Below are 17,592 nucleotides of genomic sequence, written 5' to 3'. Positions count from 1 at the left end.
TTCCCAGTTAACTTCGTTGAACTAGATAGATCATAGGAAGACCTTTTGTGCAAATCATTGTGTGTGCATGTTTTAACCTTGCTGGGTGGATACATGAAGGCCTGACTAGTTCAGGTCTATCTCATATAACTTGGAATGCAGGATGGTCAGTTAGGTCCCTGTCAAATGAGTCTGCCTCTATTTTAAGATACTTTCTCAGAAGATTCTCCCAACAACTTCCAGTTATGTGTAGTTGGCCAGAAACTTGTCACATAGTTACCCTTGTCTTCAAAGGACACTGGAAAATGTAGCTTTTTTTTTTAAGCAGGGGACATTTCTGCCTAAATGCTAAAAAAAAATTATGTTCGTGAGATCATATATATTGTGGTAAGGCAATTATTAGTCTTTGTCATAGAGAACAAGAAACAAGTTAGAAGAGTAATGTTTGGCAAAGAGATGATAGTGGCTTGTGCTACAGTGGTAGGGTTGATGGTGACATGTGATTGGACACTTGCTATATTTTGAAGGCAGCAACCACAGGACTTAATACTGGATTGGATATGGATGGAGAAGGAGATAGTTATACTTAAGTCACTAGCCTAATAATTCAGTAGATGGTAGCACCATTAACTGAAGTGAGAAAAGACAGAGAAAGGTCAAGGTTTTGTGGGGGTTTTGGAGGGGAGGGAGGGGAGCAGTCTTAGTAATCCAGAATTCTTTTTTGTATATGCTGTATTTGAGATGCTTATTATACAGCTAAGTGGATATCAATACCTTTTTGATTATCTCAAGATACTATTTAGAATTTTTTTCCAAGGATCACCCTCCCCTCACATTCCTCAGAAATATCTCTATTTACTCCAGGGTTTGTTCTGTTCATATTAATTCTTCACTTGCATGTATTGATTTTCCTCATATATCTGGTAAACTTTGTTGGCTCATTTTATATTTGTGAATGAAGTAATATGTTAATTGTATAGGTATGCTCTGTATAACAGGCAGGCTTCCCTGGAGGGTATATGGGGATGGAAGAGGGTAGGCAGGATGGCTGGGGACCCAACAACATTTCCAGAGAACCCATGTGTTTAATCTCCTAGATGGAACTTCCTTTTCTTTCTTTTTATACCCTTTCTATTACCTGATGTGGAAATGTAAGTGACAGCAAGCTCTACTCTGCTTCCCCATCAAGGCTCAAAACTCATAGGATCTCCACCTACACAGATGGCACACTTTCTTTAGAAAGATTTTTTTTTTCTTTTCTTGATGTTTTGGGTGAGTGACTGGGAAAGACAATGCTTCCAACAATATATGCTCTGTATTCACTGAGACAGAGAAGATCCAGCTGTTCTGAATACAGCTATTTAATTAATAACTATGACAATTACACCATCATCTGATTCTCTTTGTATATGCTGACCTTGAATTTATTGCTTCTCAGGCCCACCTGAGTTCTGTTGTTTAAGGCTCTGATTTTCTTGATGGGGATTTTCATTCAATTAATTTCATTTTCTTTCATATTTTCTAAATTTTCTCAACTTGCTAAATCCTTGTGTCTCACCTTATTGATTTCCAGTATTTCCATGAGACTTTTCTTTTTGAAATATTATTTTCTGTTAATTTACTGGAACCTTGGGAGGTAGGAGAGAATAGAACCACACGTTCAGTCCATCATCTTAAAGCTCCTATATTGGTTTGTTTTATTGCCCTTTTCTAGCTTCCTGAGATGAATGCCTAAAGCATGTCTCCCCAGTATAAATGTATTGGAGTTTTTATATTCAGTAGTGTTCCATGTTCATCTAAATAATAATACAGAGTTAAACAGAATAAAAGTTAATAGTTTCCTATTTCCTTTCCTCCAGAGATGTTAGCATTTTATATCCTTTCATACATCCTTTCATGCTTACATTAGGGAGGACTTTTTGTGTCTTTTACAAAAAGGAGATTTTACATATATATATGTACATACACACCCATATACATACATACATACACACACACATACATAGTCACTATTCTTCCATTTCCTTGTCATATTTCATTTATTTTTAATTTTTCTACTAAATTTATTTAAAATAATGAGATTTTAAATGTTAGAATTTAAACTTTTTAAGGGAAATTCAAGCAAAGAAAAAAGCAAAAGAACAGGTGTGGAAAAGTCTGAGATATATTTCAAGAACTCAGAGTTAGACACATTTGTCTGAAAGGGAGAAACCATAATGGGGAATCTTGAGAAACTTGTAGAAATAATTTAGTCAATGTGTTAAGGCAATTAAAAATAGCAAAAGTGGTAAGGTGCTGAAAATTTAGGAATAAAGTTGTGTTATTAACTGCTTAATATTAACACATAAACCAAAAATGTTACAGATGGAAACATCATTCATTGAAATGTTATTTTAATTAACTTGGTATATATGAACATTCTGTCTAAAGGAGATAGTTTATCAGCAAGTGGCTTGTAGTACTATGTACTCTCAGAGTGATGGTGTCAAGTTTTCTCTAGATGAGTTGTCAGTATGGATGCACATTACTGCAGTCTTGATTGTGTGATGGAAAATTTAGGACACCTAAGATTTAGGCTACTAATCATCTGGGTAACTTGGGGCAACCAACTTCAACTTCAGATCTTGTATAAAATGGGGAGGACTGGAATATCTCTAAAGCACCTTTCATCTACAAAAATTCAGTGGTTCTGTGATTCTATACCTGCTCCTATACACCCTGATCTAGCACCAAGTGTTTCCTTAGTCAGCGTTAAGTACCTATTTAGCAATTAGAGGTTAAAGAATCATTGAAAGTGCTATATATCCCAATATCATATCAAATGCCATTTATTATCTAAAGCATTTTACAACCTTTTAAAATGAGATTACATTTGTTCTGATAATTCTATTTCTTTTCTCTTTTGGTTTCTGCTTGACGTTGCTCTGTATTGTTTTGATTTTATAAATTCACTAGGCTGAATATACTATCAAGGAAGCTAAGATTATATATGCAAATGTATTATATATGTATAGATTTCTTTGATAATTGGCAAAGTAAATTATAGTAGTTATGAGAAAAATACTTATTTAGGTTTTAAATTGTTATATCTTTAATAACTATTGAAAGAATAAAATTATCTTGGGAAATATCCTTGCATAACAAGCATTCTAAAATTAAAATTTCTCTTTTTATAAGGTGATTTTTTCACCAAAGGAATATATTTCACCATCTTTCAGACCAGAATATATAGAATTCAAACCAAAATATCAGGTGAGTCCCGAATTATCCTATCCCAATAACAATTATATTTAAATACTAGTTTTCTCTAATACTTTATATAATTCAATGGTTCCTAAACCAGACTACCCATTAGAAGCATCTGGCTATCTTTGAAAAAATACATGTTCTCAGGTCCTACCTCTGACCTGATGAAACTAAATCTTGGAATGGAGTCTGGGAATCTATATTTCTCAGAAAGACCCAGGGGATTCTTATGCTATCACCTGGATATCAACTAGCTTTTGGGGTGAAAAATAGATATAATAAATTGTTTCCATTACAATAAAGCTTAAACTACTAAGTTGAAATAAACTAAAATATTAGGCTGATTATTTCACATTTTGCCTTTTTCCACTGGATAATATATGTTATATTAACAAACACAAGAATATGTTTGGCAAAATTGGAATAAGAGACTGCATTCCAAAGACTATTTCATGATAGACTAACTTGATTCCCAGAGCTACAAAACTGCTCATGGATATTACACTGGAATTTCACTGTAATCCAGAATTTTTTTTGTACTGCTCTCTCTTAACCATTTCTGAAAGGCCTTTCATCAAAAAGCAAAACTCTACTGTGATATGCTAAGGAGTGGGTGGAACTCATCATCATTGTTGAAATTCTCAGACTTAAAAGCAGATGATATATGCTCCCAAGTTAGTCTTTATAAAATATTTATGATACTTTTAATGGGATATCTACTACTTGCTTTGCATTATAAAAATGTTCTATATTGCTACTAAAATGGTAAGTATTTCTATGGATAGGACTTAGATCCTGATGTTAGCCATTGTCTAAATAAGTGCAGGTAACACTGGAAATTAAGTTTTTAAAAAAATTATGTATGAATGCTGTTTAAGTATTTTAAAATATTCTAGGTAGCAGAAAAGCTCTTGGACAAAAAATAGTATCAGAATTATGAATTTTAAAATTTGCATTAAAATTTTCATCACTCCAATTTCAAATATTTTAAAATAGTTTTCTCTTTATAGAAGGTAGGTGGATGAGTAGATAACTTGACAGATTTCTTAGAGAATTTAACTAGAAAATCTATTATAAACTCAAATAAATACTATAGAATTTCTTACCTTTTATTTTTAATATTACAGCTCCAGAAATTCAACTTTAAGAATGGTTTTGATCCTTTTCTAAGGAATATAAACAACAAAATGTCAGTCAGAAAAAGGAAAGACCAAGATATGTCCAGATGCAGAAACATTTTAAGTACAGAGGTTATAGAGCATGAAGACCAAGATCCTCCTTACCCAACATATTCAAAAACTGCAAGACCTACTCATAAAACCTGGCCATGTGATCCTGGTAACACCACACTAAAGACTTTAGACACTAAGACTAAGTTAGCCTGTGATCCTGATTTCATTACAATAAAGACTTTAGACACTAAGAGTAATTTCACCCGTGATCCCACTATGACCACACTAACGACTTTAGATAGTAAGAATAAGTTAAAAGAAAGACTACCAAATGTATCTCTACCAAACTTTGAAGGAGAATCATCAATGACTGGAAATGTAAATACATGTCGCCTCTCAAAATCATTAAGTCTTACTTCCCACCTAGAAAATTTAAAACAATCAGTGATGCTCAAGTCAATTTTAGGTAAAAATCTGCAAGACCTATCAGATGAATTATTTCCTAAACCAAAGGTTCCTATGGACACTGAAACAAGAAAGAAAAGTCTTAGTTCTCCACTTTTACATGTTCATGATGAACCACCAACTAGTGTGGAAAACAAAGTATTTGAAAAAGTTCAAGATTTAAATAGCTTGCTTTCAGAAAAATACATTGTAAGTTCAAAGTCTCTTTTAAGACAAAAAATTAAAGATATTCCTGCAGATTCACTTTCAGTAGGTGAACCAAGAAATTCTCCAGAGGTAGAAAGGGAATTTGTCTCTGAAAAACACTTGGAGTCTGGTGAGATTGATTTTCCGATTAAAAAAAATAATTTCAAAAAGAAAAATTCAAAAATTGAAGTGTCTAGTTCCCAACCAGGCGTAAGTAGCATTGCACATGATTATGTTATAAAGCAAATATTCACTGCACCTATCTTCTCAGAGTTGGAAATGGGAGTGAAAGAATCGAGTGAGATACCAATAAATTTGCAGAATCAATTACCCACTGCTTGGGAGAGTTTATCTTCAAACATTCTACTTCGCTATGAAGAAAATGATGATGAAATAGAATTGCCACAGGCCAAATCTGTTATAAGCCAGATAATACAAGCATTTCCTGTAGATAGTCTTTTAGAATCTGGGATAATCAAAGTGATAGAATTAAATAAGGAATATCAAAAGAGTTCCATGCTGGATACAGAGACAGCATTTGCTGAAGAAGAGCCAAAGTATTCCACAGAGGATTGTTCAGAAACCCAAAGTAAAACAGAACCTGTTTCAGAGCAGAATATACTCATCATTCCCAAAGAAACTACTTCTTTTAATAGAGTCGGATATGTGGATGAAAGCCAAAACATACCCCTACAAGATTCAAAATATCAGTTAACACCAGATAAAAAAACAGATACGCTAAATAACAGTCAGAGGTTTCATAGAGAAGAAAATGATCTGAATTCTACTTTAGAAAATTTAAGTAACTCATTAATGGGTAAACTTAATGATTCAGATGTAATAATGTTAAAATCCTTTTTAAAACATATGTTTAATATTTTTTTCAAATATAATCAGTCTGAAAGAAGACAACCAGAAAAAGAATTAGAAAGATTAATCCAGCATCCTTTTCCAAATAATACAGAAGACCTTGAAGAAATCAAAGAGAATTTTGATAAAGCAGATAAATTAGACAGTAAGCCTATTTTGAATCCAAAGCTGCGTGTATTTCTAGAAGAACTCTCAGAGTCAGAAATAAAAAATTTAAAATCTGAACTAAGTAAACATATCCAACATTACCTTGTAGAAAGACTTTCAGAATCTGGACACATCACTAAAGAAGACTTACCAAAAATCTATCACAATCTATATTTGATGAATGAGAAAGCAGAACCAAAAGGGCAGAATATTTTTCTAGAAAAATATTCAGAAACTGTGAAAGAAATCATGTCTTTTGTAAGTAATTTTAATCATCATTTCATAGATAAACATTTGGAAATAAAGCTAAGATCTTTTTTAAATGAAATTCTCCAAAACTATTTCCTAAAAAACCTTTCAGAAAGCAGTTTATTTAAAGAGACAGAATCTGAGACTATACACTCAAACATGTCTTCTCTAAGATCTAGAAGTGCCTCAAAATCTTTTCATGAGTTAGGACAAGACATTTCAAGGGGGAGTTTTGGTGAAAGACTTGACATACACATGAAATATCCTTTAAGTAAATCTCTACAAAACTATCTTCTAGGTTTATCAGAAAATGAAGTATTAAATCTAAAAGCTGATTTAAGCAAACACCTCCAGAGTCTTTTTATAGAAAAACTTTCAAAATCAGGACTAATAACTGAAAGTCAATAGAGGGGATCAACCAGCATACAAATTTGATCAATACTAGATCCATACCATTAAAATGTATATCACCAGAATTATCTTTTAGAAAAGAAAATCAATTTATGGAGGAGATTTCAGAAAAGCAAAATAAATATTCAAAAATTGTTCAAAAAACCACTTTACAAAAAGTTCCTGAGGATAGACTTATAGAAACAGAACTGACCAAAGAGAAAGAAAAAGAATATTTTTCCTTACAGAATATTAAGGAAAATCCATCAATAATTGAGGAACAGAAAAGATACTGTCCTAAAGAAGGAGCCAAAACACTGAAATTAATTAAAGTACAACCTTCTTTCAACAAAAATACCCAAGCAATTCCATTAAATAAGTCATCAGAAAGACTTACAGATACAGTACTTAAGAAACAAAGGAATGAACATGGTTTTATGCAGCTTCTTCGAGCAGAAAATTGTGACTTTAAAACAGAAGTTCAAGACCCGCATAGTTGGAGTGGTAAGTCAAAAACAGCTCAGTCAAATGCTTGCTTTGAAAAGACACTAAAAACGAAGTCTCTTGAAAAAAAAGAGCATAATAACATCTATAAATTGATGGCACAAGAAAAACTTGAAACAGTACTGTCACCATATCCAAGAATTCCTAATTGCAAAATGCAAGATGAAAATGAAGAATATATATACAGATACACTTTTCCTTCCAGGCAGACTAACACTTTAACTCATTTCAATTTAGAGGCTGGGGAGAAATCAAAGTTAGAAGACCAGTATTTTCAGAGATTGAAAGGAAATAATAATAATAATAATAAAAAACATTTAGTAACATTTGCACAATACAAAAAAATACAAACTCTTTCTCTAAAGACAAATGGAATTTGCAATGAAAAATGTGCCAAATTCCCTGAAGTACAGTCGTTTAAATATAAAGTTGTGGAAGCTGAGAAAAACTCAAAACCATCCCTCTTCCCAGCAGTATTAAAGAGAGAAAATCTAAAGGCCAAGGTCCGAAAAGAAAGAGACCATGTCAACAAACAAAAGAAGTCATTTAGCAAACTCGTTAGGATACTACCAACCACACTGCCCACCGCGAGAATTCTAAGGAAATCTGTTCCAAGGACATTGGCTCATTGGACTGCAAGAAGAACTATACATGTAATACTGTTTTTCTAAGTCTACTACTTTTGTATTTGGCAAGAATTGTAAATAATCTATTTTAGGGCATATATATCTGTATGCAAGTGTGTATATAACCTTCATAGATAACCCCCAAGATATACAGACCTTCAAATTAAAAAAAAAAAAAATTTCTTCCGACATTCAGATTTCACCTTACCCAATTAAAAATGCAGTCACAAAATCAGGGGACTCAGTGCCTTATAAAATAGATAAAGGGTACTCCCTCTGGAGCATGAATTAGAAAGGCACCCTTTCCTCAGGGAAGACTGTAGACTGAGCATCTAGAGCCAAAGCACATAGCCCTGTCTATGGAAAACTGGCTGGATTTCAGCCGTGACTCAACGCCTCAGCCAGGGGTTGCTGTACAGGCACAACCTATACAATTATTGGCAGTGGCTGTACACTATGAAAACATAGCTTGGATTTTGTTTTCATGCAAATATAAGTATATATTTTTCAGATTACTGAATTATCTTTGTTTCAGTAAACAAAGATATTATGTGTTAGTTATTGTGATAAGCATTAGGATATGCAAAATTTACAATCTATTGGATTATGAGTGGAAAAATTTTAATTTAACTTCTACTCTCTTCTATTACCACTGCCCTTCTGCTATCTTATGTGCTGAGAAATTTGAGAATTCAAATCTATTTATAATATTAACATAAAACAATTAGGAAGGTAAAAATGCTACCAGACTTTATACAAACCATTCTGAAGCAAAGTTAAAATCTAGAAATAGAAGGGACTTTAATTTTCTGGACTGCTGCTCTTCTCTGTTAGTATATATAGACAGGCATGACACACAATTGGGAGAACCCATAAATCCCAAAATCATATTACATAATTTGATGTGCATAATCCTTTGAGAAAATAGATTTATAACAGTTGTTTTGAATTTGCTTTCCATAGCAAAGCAAATATTTAGCTTTAGTAAATAATAAAACTAGTCGCTGGGAATATATTATCAATTTAGCTTATACCAACTTTGGATTTCTCTTTTCTGTCTAAAGTTGGTAATTTAGTATTGAGTGAGCATATGTACCTACTAGAAAAAGGAAGTAGAAGATGCGTCCATAATTTGGGGAAAGTAAAGACTTTCTGAAGTTCCTTTGGACAAATGGAATCTTTAATGTCACTTTTCCAAACAGAAGAAATTGTGTTTTTATTATATGAGATCATACAGGGTCTCAGAAACTTTATCCTAAGAGTGGGCAAGAGAGGTAGAGTTATCTTTACTTTCCTCTGTTAAACCAAAGTACCTAAAGTTTTCTCTCTAGTGAAGTTGACAACAGAGAAGTGAGTGGTAGGAGGGCGTTATCAGATCATCAGAAAGACTTGTTCATCTGATTCTTTTCTAAAATCTGAGAATCTCTCAAAGGAATCAAAATGGAAGACAGAGAAATTGAGTTGTAGGAGCATCCAGAAAATAACCACTTGTGTGGGTGTCCATGCCCTTCCACTGGTATTCTAGTATCCGTTATCTAATCTGTGAAGCAAGAATTATATATTACTCACCAAAGTAGCAGAAATTCCCTTAATAATGTGGCTTACCTAATTGCTCCCCATAACATAAGAGGAGAGAGGAAGAATGTTTCCTTGCCTTCTTCAAACCCAGGCAAAATTGTAAAGTAGATAGAATTTGTCTTTATACTCTTTTTACCTCCTTTTCTGTAAATCTCTTTCTTACTGCCTCAATTCTTCTCAGTCCTGCACAACCTCTTCTCACCCTCCAATTCTATTAATTCATTCCCACCTTGTCTCCAAATCAGAGTATCTTATTCCTTTGGTGTGGCCATCTCTGCAAAGCGTTAAGGGACAAGATGTTCAAACTGCAGAGGAAACTAGTTTATACTAGTTTAGGAATGACTAATAGTTCCATTCCCTCTTAGGGATAATTGTAGGTTATTACATGTTTATTATAAAATATAGCCATAGTATATACATTTGAAAAAAGATAAAAGGAAAACAAAGCCCATAATCCCACCACCTTAACCATCATTTTAAAAAGTTGGTGTGTATTCTTCCAGTTATTTTCCTAAATGTTTTACTTGTTTACCTTCAGAATGTACATAATTTTTTTACTTTAATATAAATGGTATGACTATATCTTTATATCCCAGGCTCTTTATGTATGTGTGAAAGTATATTAAAGAAGATGTTTATTACTTTTTAAAAAAGAATGAAACCCTGAATAATATAAAGTATGAGTTCATGACTTATATTTGGGATTGGGGAAATTTCGTTTTGGAGAAGAATAATAGAGTTCTTCTGGCTGACTGGCTTTGTCTAAAAGTCTGAACCCTAAAGACTGTTCTCCTAAGTTTTCCTTGTTTCTGGCTTTATATTTTCAATCGCTTTTAAAGTAACAGATCTGGGGTGCCTGGGTGGCTCAGTCAGTTAAACATCTAACTCTTGACTTTGGCTCAGGCCATGATCCCAGGGCCATGAGATCAAGTCCCGCATGGGTCTCTGTGCTGAGTGTACTGAGTATGGAGTCTGTTTAAGATTCTCTCTATCTCTCTGCCCCTCCCCAACCTGCATGTGTGTGCTCTCTTTCTCTCTCTCTCTTAAAAAAGAAAAAAGGAAAACAGATTCTTTGAAATAATGACACTTTTTTTTAAAGCATGGTTTCTATGATAGTATTTAATAGGAGGCATTGGGTGTAGGATCTGATTTTGGGGGCTGCCTATAAAATATTTGGTGCTCTCATTCTTTGTCTTTAACTGTTGATATTACAAACTCTAGTTCTTATAAATTTAAAATGTTCTTTTAAGAAAACTAACTTACCAACCTGATCTTTTATTTTAATATTTAGGATTGTTCGGATAGATTTGAGGATATACCTGTGAGCTCATTTAAGCATGTTGAACAAGCAAAATCAAGAGCAAGGCTTTTAGGAAAGAGGCCAAATGATAGCCATAATCAGTTAAAACACTTTGCAAGACTGAATACTGCTCCAGAGGTTAACAAACGACAAGAAAACTACAATGGAAAATTTACAAGTCCTCGAATGGTTTCAGCAGACTTAGTTCATATAAATGATGCAATCCCAGATTATGAAATCCATAGAATGCGGCAAAAAAAGAAATTAAAAGAAAATATTGAAAAGTGTTCACTCATTTGTGATATTATCCAAATGTTAAAAGTCCAGAATGATATGTAAGATCAACAGTCATAATATCATTTCTCCAGTTAACAAAATGGTTTGGAGATCTGTCCTTTTATGTGATAGAAGTCAGCAACCAAATTTCATCTTGTTAGAACCATTTTGTTTTAATTAAAATGAAAAAGAAGCACTTTTGATGTAAATGTGTTTTTGTTTATGAACCTTAAGAAAAAACCAAAAAACACATATTCAGTTCATATTTGCTAAGTTTTATTTTCCAGCTTTTCCCCCTTTTCACTAGATAACAATATCACCAGTTGATAGTTCTCTGATTTCCCAAATCTTTGTTACTCTCTAAATTATTCCTGTCTACCCAGTTTTCAGGGTCTTTACAGTTATTTATGTTTAGCCTTTTGTTATTAACATACTCTTATTTTTCAATTCTAATATTTTCAGATGCAACAGTATGTGATTCTCTGGGCTTATAGAACATCTATTAATTTTAATATCATCTTATAACTGCTTATTTATTTTTATGGTTACACTATAAATAAAGATAACAGATTTCATACTAATTCCCGAGGCACCTCCTAACTTACTTACCTTTCTAACTTACTCAAAAAACTATGTAAGGGCCTCTTTAGTAGCATGAAAGTTAGGAAACCACATAAAACTGTAGAAACTGCAAAAATAGCAAAATTGACATCAGATTTAAATCAGAGACTTACAAAAATTGGTTCTGTTCTTTTTTAAAATTCAAGTATAATTAACATACAGTGTTATATTCAACAATTTTATATATTACTCAGTGCCCATCTAGGCAAGTGTACTCTTTTTTTTTTAAGACTAGGTTTTAATGTTTATTTATTTTTGAGAAAGTGAGACAGAGCATGAATGGGGGATGGGCAGAGAGAGAGGGAGTCGCAGAATCTGAAGCAGGCTCCAGGCTCCAAGCTGTCTGCACAGAGCCCAATGCGGGGCTTGAACCCACGAACCATGACATCATGACCTGAGCTGAAGTTGGACCCTTAACCGACTGAGCCACCCAGGTGCCCCATAGGCTAGTGTACTCTTAATCTCCTTCACCAATTTCACCCATCCTCTCATACCCTCCCCTCTGGTAGTCTTCAGTTTGTTCTCAAGAGTCTGTTTTTGTTGTTGTTTCTGTCTTTTTTTGTTGTTCATTTGTTTCTTAAAAATAATGAGTGAAATCATATGGTATTTGTCTTTCTCTGACTGACTTATTTTCCTTAGCATTATACTCTCTAGATCTCTTCATATTGTTGGAAATGATAACATTTCATTCTTTTTTATGGCTGAGTAACATTCCAATGGGGTGTGTGTATCATATCTTCTCTATCCATTTTTCTATCAGTGTGTACTTGAGTTGCTTCCATATCTTGGCTATTGTAAATAATGCAAGAAACATAAGGGTGCATATCTTTTCAAATTAGTGTTTTTATATTCTTTAGGTAAATACCCACTAGTGGAATTACTGTTTCATATAAGAATTCTATTTTTTAATTTTTTGTAAAACCTCCAAACTGTTTTCCACAGTAGCTGTACCAGTTTGCATTCCTACCACCAGTGCAGCAGGATTTGTTTTCTTCACATCCTTACCAACACTTGTTATTTTTTTGTGTTTTTTATGTTAGCCATTCTGAAAGGCATGATTTCCCTTGTGGTTTTGATTTGCAGTTTTCTGATGGTGAGTAATGTTGAGCATCTTTTCATGTGTCTGTTGGCTATGTATATATCTTCTTTGGAAAAACTTCTCTTCATCTCCTCTGCCCATTTTTAAATTGGATTATTTGTTTCTTTTGGGGTTGAGTTGTATAAATTCTTTATATGGTTTGGATACTAATGCTTTATCAGATATATCATTTGTAAATATCTTCTCACATTCAGTAGGTTGTGCTTTTGTTTTGTTGATGGTTTCTGTTGCTGTGCAAAATCTTTTTATTTTGGTGTAGTCCCATTAGCTTAATTTTGCTTTTGTTTCCCTAACCATAGGAGACATACAAGAAAAATGTTTCTATGGCTGATATCAAAGAAATTACTGCCTATGTTTTCTTCCAGGAATTTCATGGTTTCAGGTCTTATATTTAGGTATTTAATCTATATTGAGTTTTTGTATATGGTATAAGAAAGTGGTCCTGTTTCATTCTTTTGCATGTAGTTGTCCAGTTTTCCCAACCTCATTTGTTGAAGAGACTGCCTTTCTCCCATTGGATATTCTTACTTCCTTTGTTGTAGATGAATTGATCTTAAAGTGTGGGTTTATTTCTGGGCCTTCTGCTCTGTTCTACTGATCTATATGTTCATTTTTGTGCCAGTCATACTGTTTTGATTACTACCTTGAAATCTAGGATTGTGATACCTCTAGTTTTGTCTTTGTTTTTCAAGATTGCTTTGGCTATTCAAGGTCTTCTTTGGTTCCATACAAATTTTTGGATTATTTGTTCTAGTTTTGTGAAAAATGCTGTTGGTAGTTTGATAGGGATTGCATTAATCTGCAGATGGCCTTGGTTACTGGGTAGTAGGGACATTTTAACAATATTGGTTCTTATGTCATCTTCAATTTCTTTCATCAATGTTTTACAGTTTTCAGAGTACAGATCTTTCACCTCCTTGGTTAAGTTTATTTCCAGGTATTGTTTTTGGTGTAATTGTAAATGGGATAGTTTTCTTAATTTCTCTTTCTGCTACTTCATTATTAGTGTGTAGAAATGCAACTGATTTATGATATTAACATTGTATCCTGTGACTTTATTGAATTAATTTATCAGTTCTGGTAGTTTTTTGGTGGTATCTTTAGCATTTTCTATACATAGTATCATGTCATCTGCAAATAGTGAATGTTTGACTTCTTCTTTACTGATTTAGATACCTTTTATTTCTTTTTGTTGTCTGATTGCTGTGGCTAGGACTACTAGCACTTTGTTGAATAAAAGTGGTGAATGTGGACATCCTTGTCTAGTTCCTGAATTTAGAGGGAAAGTTCTCAGCATTTCACCATTGAGTATGATGTTAGCTATGGGTTTTTCACATATGGCCTTTATTATGTTGAAATATGTTTCTCTAAACTTAATTTGTTGACAGTTTTTTTTTATCATGAATAGATATTGTACTTTATCAAATGCTTTTTCTGCATGTGTTGATCATATGGTTTTTCTCCTTTTTCTTATTAATGTGATGTGTGGTGTCAATTGATTTGCAAATATTGAACCACCTTGCATCCCAGGAATAAATTCCACTTTATTGTGGTGAGTGATTATTTAAATGTATTATTGTATTCCATTTGTTAATATTTTGTTCAGAATTTTTGCATCTATGTTCATCAGAGAAATTGGCCTGTAGTTTTAGGGTTTTTTTCCATACTGTCGTTATCTGGTTTTGGTATCAGGGTAATACTGACTTCCTGGAATGAATTTGGAAGCTTTCCTTCCTCTTCTATTTTTGGAATTTGAGAAGAATAGATATTACCTCTTCATTAAATGTTTGGTAGAATTCCCTTGTGAAGCCGTCTGGTCCTGGACTTATGTTTGTTGAAAAGTTTTTTGATTAGTGAATCAATATCATTGTTAGTAATTTCTGTGTTCAAATTTTCTATTTCTCCCTGATTCAGTTTTGGAAGTTTATACTGTTCTAAGACTTTATTTATTTCTTCTAGGTTGTCCAATTTGTTGGCATATACTTTTTCGCAATATTGTCCTATAATCCTTTGTATCTCTGTGTTGTTGTTATTTCTCCTCTTTCAGTTTTAGTTTTGAGTTCTCTCTCTCTCTCTCTCTCTCTCTCTCTCTCTCTCTCTCTCTGTCTCTCTTAATTTTGATGAGTCTGGCTAAAGATTTATCAATTTTGTTGACATTTCAAAGAACCAGCTCCTGGTTTCATTGATCTGTTGTTTTTTAGTTTTGATTTCATTTATTTCTCTTCTAGTCTTCATTATTTCCTAACATTGACTTTGGGTTTTGTTTGTTCTTCTTTTTCTAGGTCCTTTAGGTGTAAGGTTAGGTTGTTTGAGATTTTTCTTACTTCTCCAGGTAGGCCTGTATTGCTATTATCTTCCCTTTTAGAACAGCTTCTTCTGCATCCCAAAGATTTTGGACCATTGTGTTCTCATTTTCATTTGCCTTGATGTATATTTTGATTTCCTCTTTGATTTCTTTGTTGACTCATTCATTGCTTTGTAGTGTGTTAATTAATGTCCATGTATTTGTGTTCTTTCCATATTTTTTCTTGTGGTTGATTTCTAGTTTCATAACATGTGGTCAGAAAGATGTATGATATGATTTCAATCTTTTCAAATATGTTGAGACTGTGGCCTAATGTGATCTATTCTGGAAAATGTTCCATGTGCACTTGCAAAGGATGTTTTAGGATAAAATGTTCTGTATATATCTGTTAGCTGCATCTGGTCCAATGTGTCATTAAAAGTCACTGTTTCTTGTTGATTTTCTATGTGGATGATGTCTCCATTGCTTAAGTAGGATGTTTAGGTTGCTTACTATTATTCTATTGCTATATACGTTTCTTCTTTTATGTTCCTTAATAGTTGCTTTATGTATTTTGGTGCTTTTGTGTTGGGTGCATAAACATTTACAGTCATTATATCTTCTTGTTGGATTGTTCCCTTTATGATTATGTATTGTCCTTCTGTCTTTTTTTTTTTTCCTAAGGTCTATTTTGTCTGATATAATATTGTTACCCCAGCTTTCTTTTCACTTCCATTTGCATGATAAAAGTTTTTCCATCCTTTCATTTTCAATTTGCATGTGTCTTTAGATCTGAAATGAGTCTCTTATAGGCAGTATATAGATGGGTCTTGCTTTTTCATCCATGCAGTCACCCTATGTCTTTGATTGCAGCTTTTGGTCCATTTACATTCAAAGTAATTATTGATATACATGTACTTACTGCCATTTTGTTACTTGTTTTAGGGTTGTTTTTTTTAGTTCTTTGTTACTTTCTTCTCTTGCTCTCTTCTTTTGTGGTTTGATGGGTTTTTTTTGTAATATGCTTGGATTCCTTTCTGTTTATTTTTTATCTGTTATAGATTTTTGATTTGTGGTTACTGTTAGGTTTATATATAATATCCTAAGCATATACCAATCTATGTAAAGTTGATGGTCGCTTAACTTTGAACTGATACTAAAAGCACTAAATGCTTACTAACCCCATGCATGTTTTATGTATACGGTATCATACATTATATCCTTTTATTTTGTGAATCCCTTGACTGATTCTTATGGATGTAACTGATATTACTGCTTTTGTGCTTTAACCTCTGTTTTTTAAAATTTACATTCCAGTGTAGTTAACAGACAGTATTATATTCATTTCAGGTGTATAATATAGTGATTCAACAATTCCATATATTACTCAGTGCTCATCAAAATCAGTGTACTCTTAATCCCCTTCACCTATTACACTCCCACCACCACCACACACCTCCCCTCTGATATCCGTTTGTTTGTTCTCTGTAGTTAAGATTCTGTTATTTAGTCTCTTTATCCCCCTCTGTTTTGTTTCTTAATGCCACATATGAGTGAAATCATATGGTGTTCGTCTTTCTCTGACTGACTTATTCTGTTTAGCATTGTATTCTCTGGCTCCATCCATGTTATTGCAAATGGCAAGATTTCATTCTTTTTTATGGCTAAATACTGTTTAATTGTATATGTGTACCTTATCTTTTTTAATCTATTCACCTATCAATAGACAGTTGGGCTGTTTTCATAATTTGGCTATTATAAATAATGCTGGAATAAACATAGCAGTGCATGTATCCCTTTGAATTAGTGTTTTTGTATTCTTTGGGTAAATACCCAGTACAGAGACTGCTTGATCATAGGGTAGTTCTTTTTTTAATTTTTTGAGAAATCTCCATATTGTCTTCCATAGCAGCTGCAGCAGTTTGCATTCCCACCAACAGTGCCCAGGTATGCCTATTTCTCCATGTCCTCATCAACACTTATTTGTGTTTTTTATTTTAGCCATTCTGACAAATGTGAGATAATATTTTACTATGGTTTTGATTTGCATTTCCCTGATGATAAGTGATGTTGAGTATCATTTCATGTATCTTTTGGCCCTCTGTATGTGTTCCTTGAAGAAATGTCTATTCATATCTTCTACCTGTTTTTAATTAGATTGTTTGGTGTTGGAGTGTTGTGTTGTATCAGTTCTTTATGCATTTTAGATGCTAACTCTTTATTGGATATGTCATTTGCAAATATCTTCTCCCATTCATTATATTGTCTTTTAGGTTTTTTTTTTTTCATTGCTGTGCAGAAGCTTTTTATTTTGATGTAGTCCAAATAGTTTATTTTGCTTTTATTTTCCTTGCCTCAAGAGACATATCTAGAAACATGCTGTTACTGCACTGTCAGAGAGATCACTGCCTATGTTCCCCTCTAAGATTTTAATGTTTTCAGGTCTCACATTTAGGTGTTTAATCCAATTTGAGTTTATTTTTGTGTGTATGGTGTAAGAAAGTGGTCAAGTTTCATTCTTTTGCATGTAGCTGTCCAGTTTTCCCAGCACCATTTGTCATAGAGACTGTCATTTTCCCATTGCTTATTCTTGCCTCTTT

General features: G+C 33.1%; 1 protein-coding gene across 1 annotated transcript in view; it reads left to right on the top strand.

Moving 5' to 3' along the window:
- CATSPERT (catsper channel auxiliary subunit tau) overlaps positions 1 to 11,185 on the top strand; it is a 178,326-nt gene extending 167,141 nt beyond the window's left edge. The window contains 4 exon segments of the mRNA XM_040475854.1: positions 3,157 to 3,231; positions 4,353 to 6,708; positions 6,711 to 7,861; positions 10,704 to 11,185. Coding sequence (XP_040331788.1) covers positions 3,157 to 3,231; positions 4,353 to 6,708; positions 6,711 to 7,861; positions 10,704 to 11,051 — 3,930 coding nt within the window. The 3' untranslated portion in view covers positions 11,052 to 11,185.
- Positions 11,186 to 17,592: the final 6,407 nt, after the last annotated feature.

Source organism: Herpailurus yagouaroundi, unplaced genomic scaffold (assembly GCF_014898765.1).
Source record: "Herpailurus yagouaroundi ecotype Mexico unplaced genomic scaffold, PumYag 140, whole genome shotgun sequence".
NCBI classification, from domain to species: Eukaryota; Metazoa; Chordata; class Mammalia; order Carnivora; family Felidae; genus Herpailurus; species Herpailurus yagouaroundi.
This window is presented reverse-complemented; position numbering and strand designations above follow the sequence as displayed.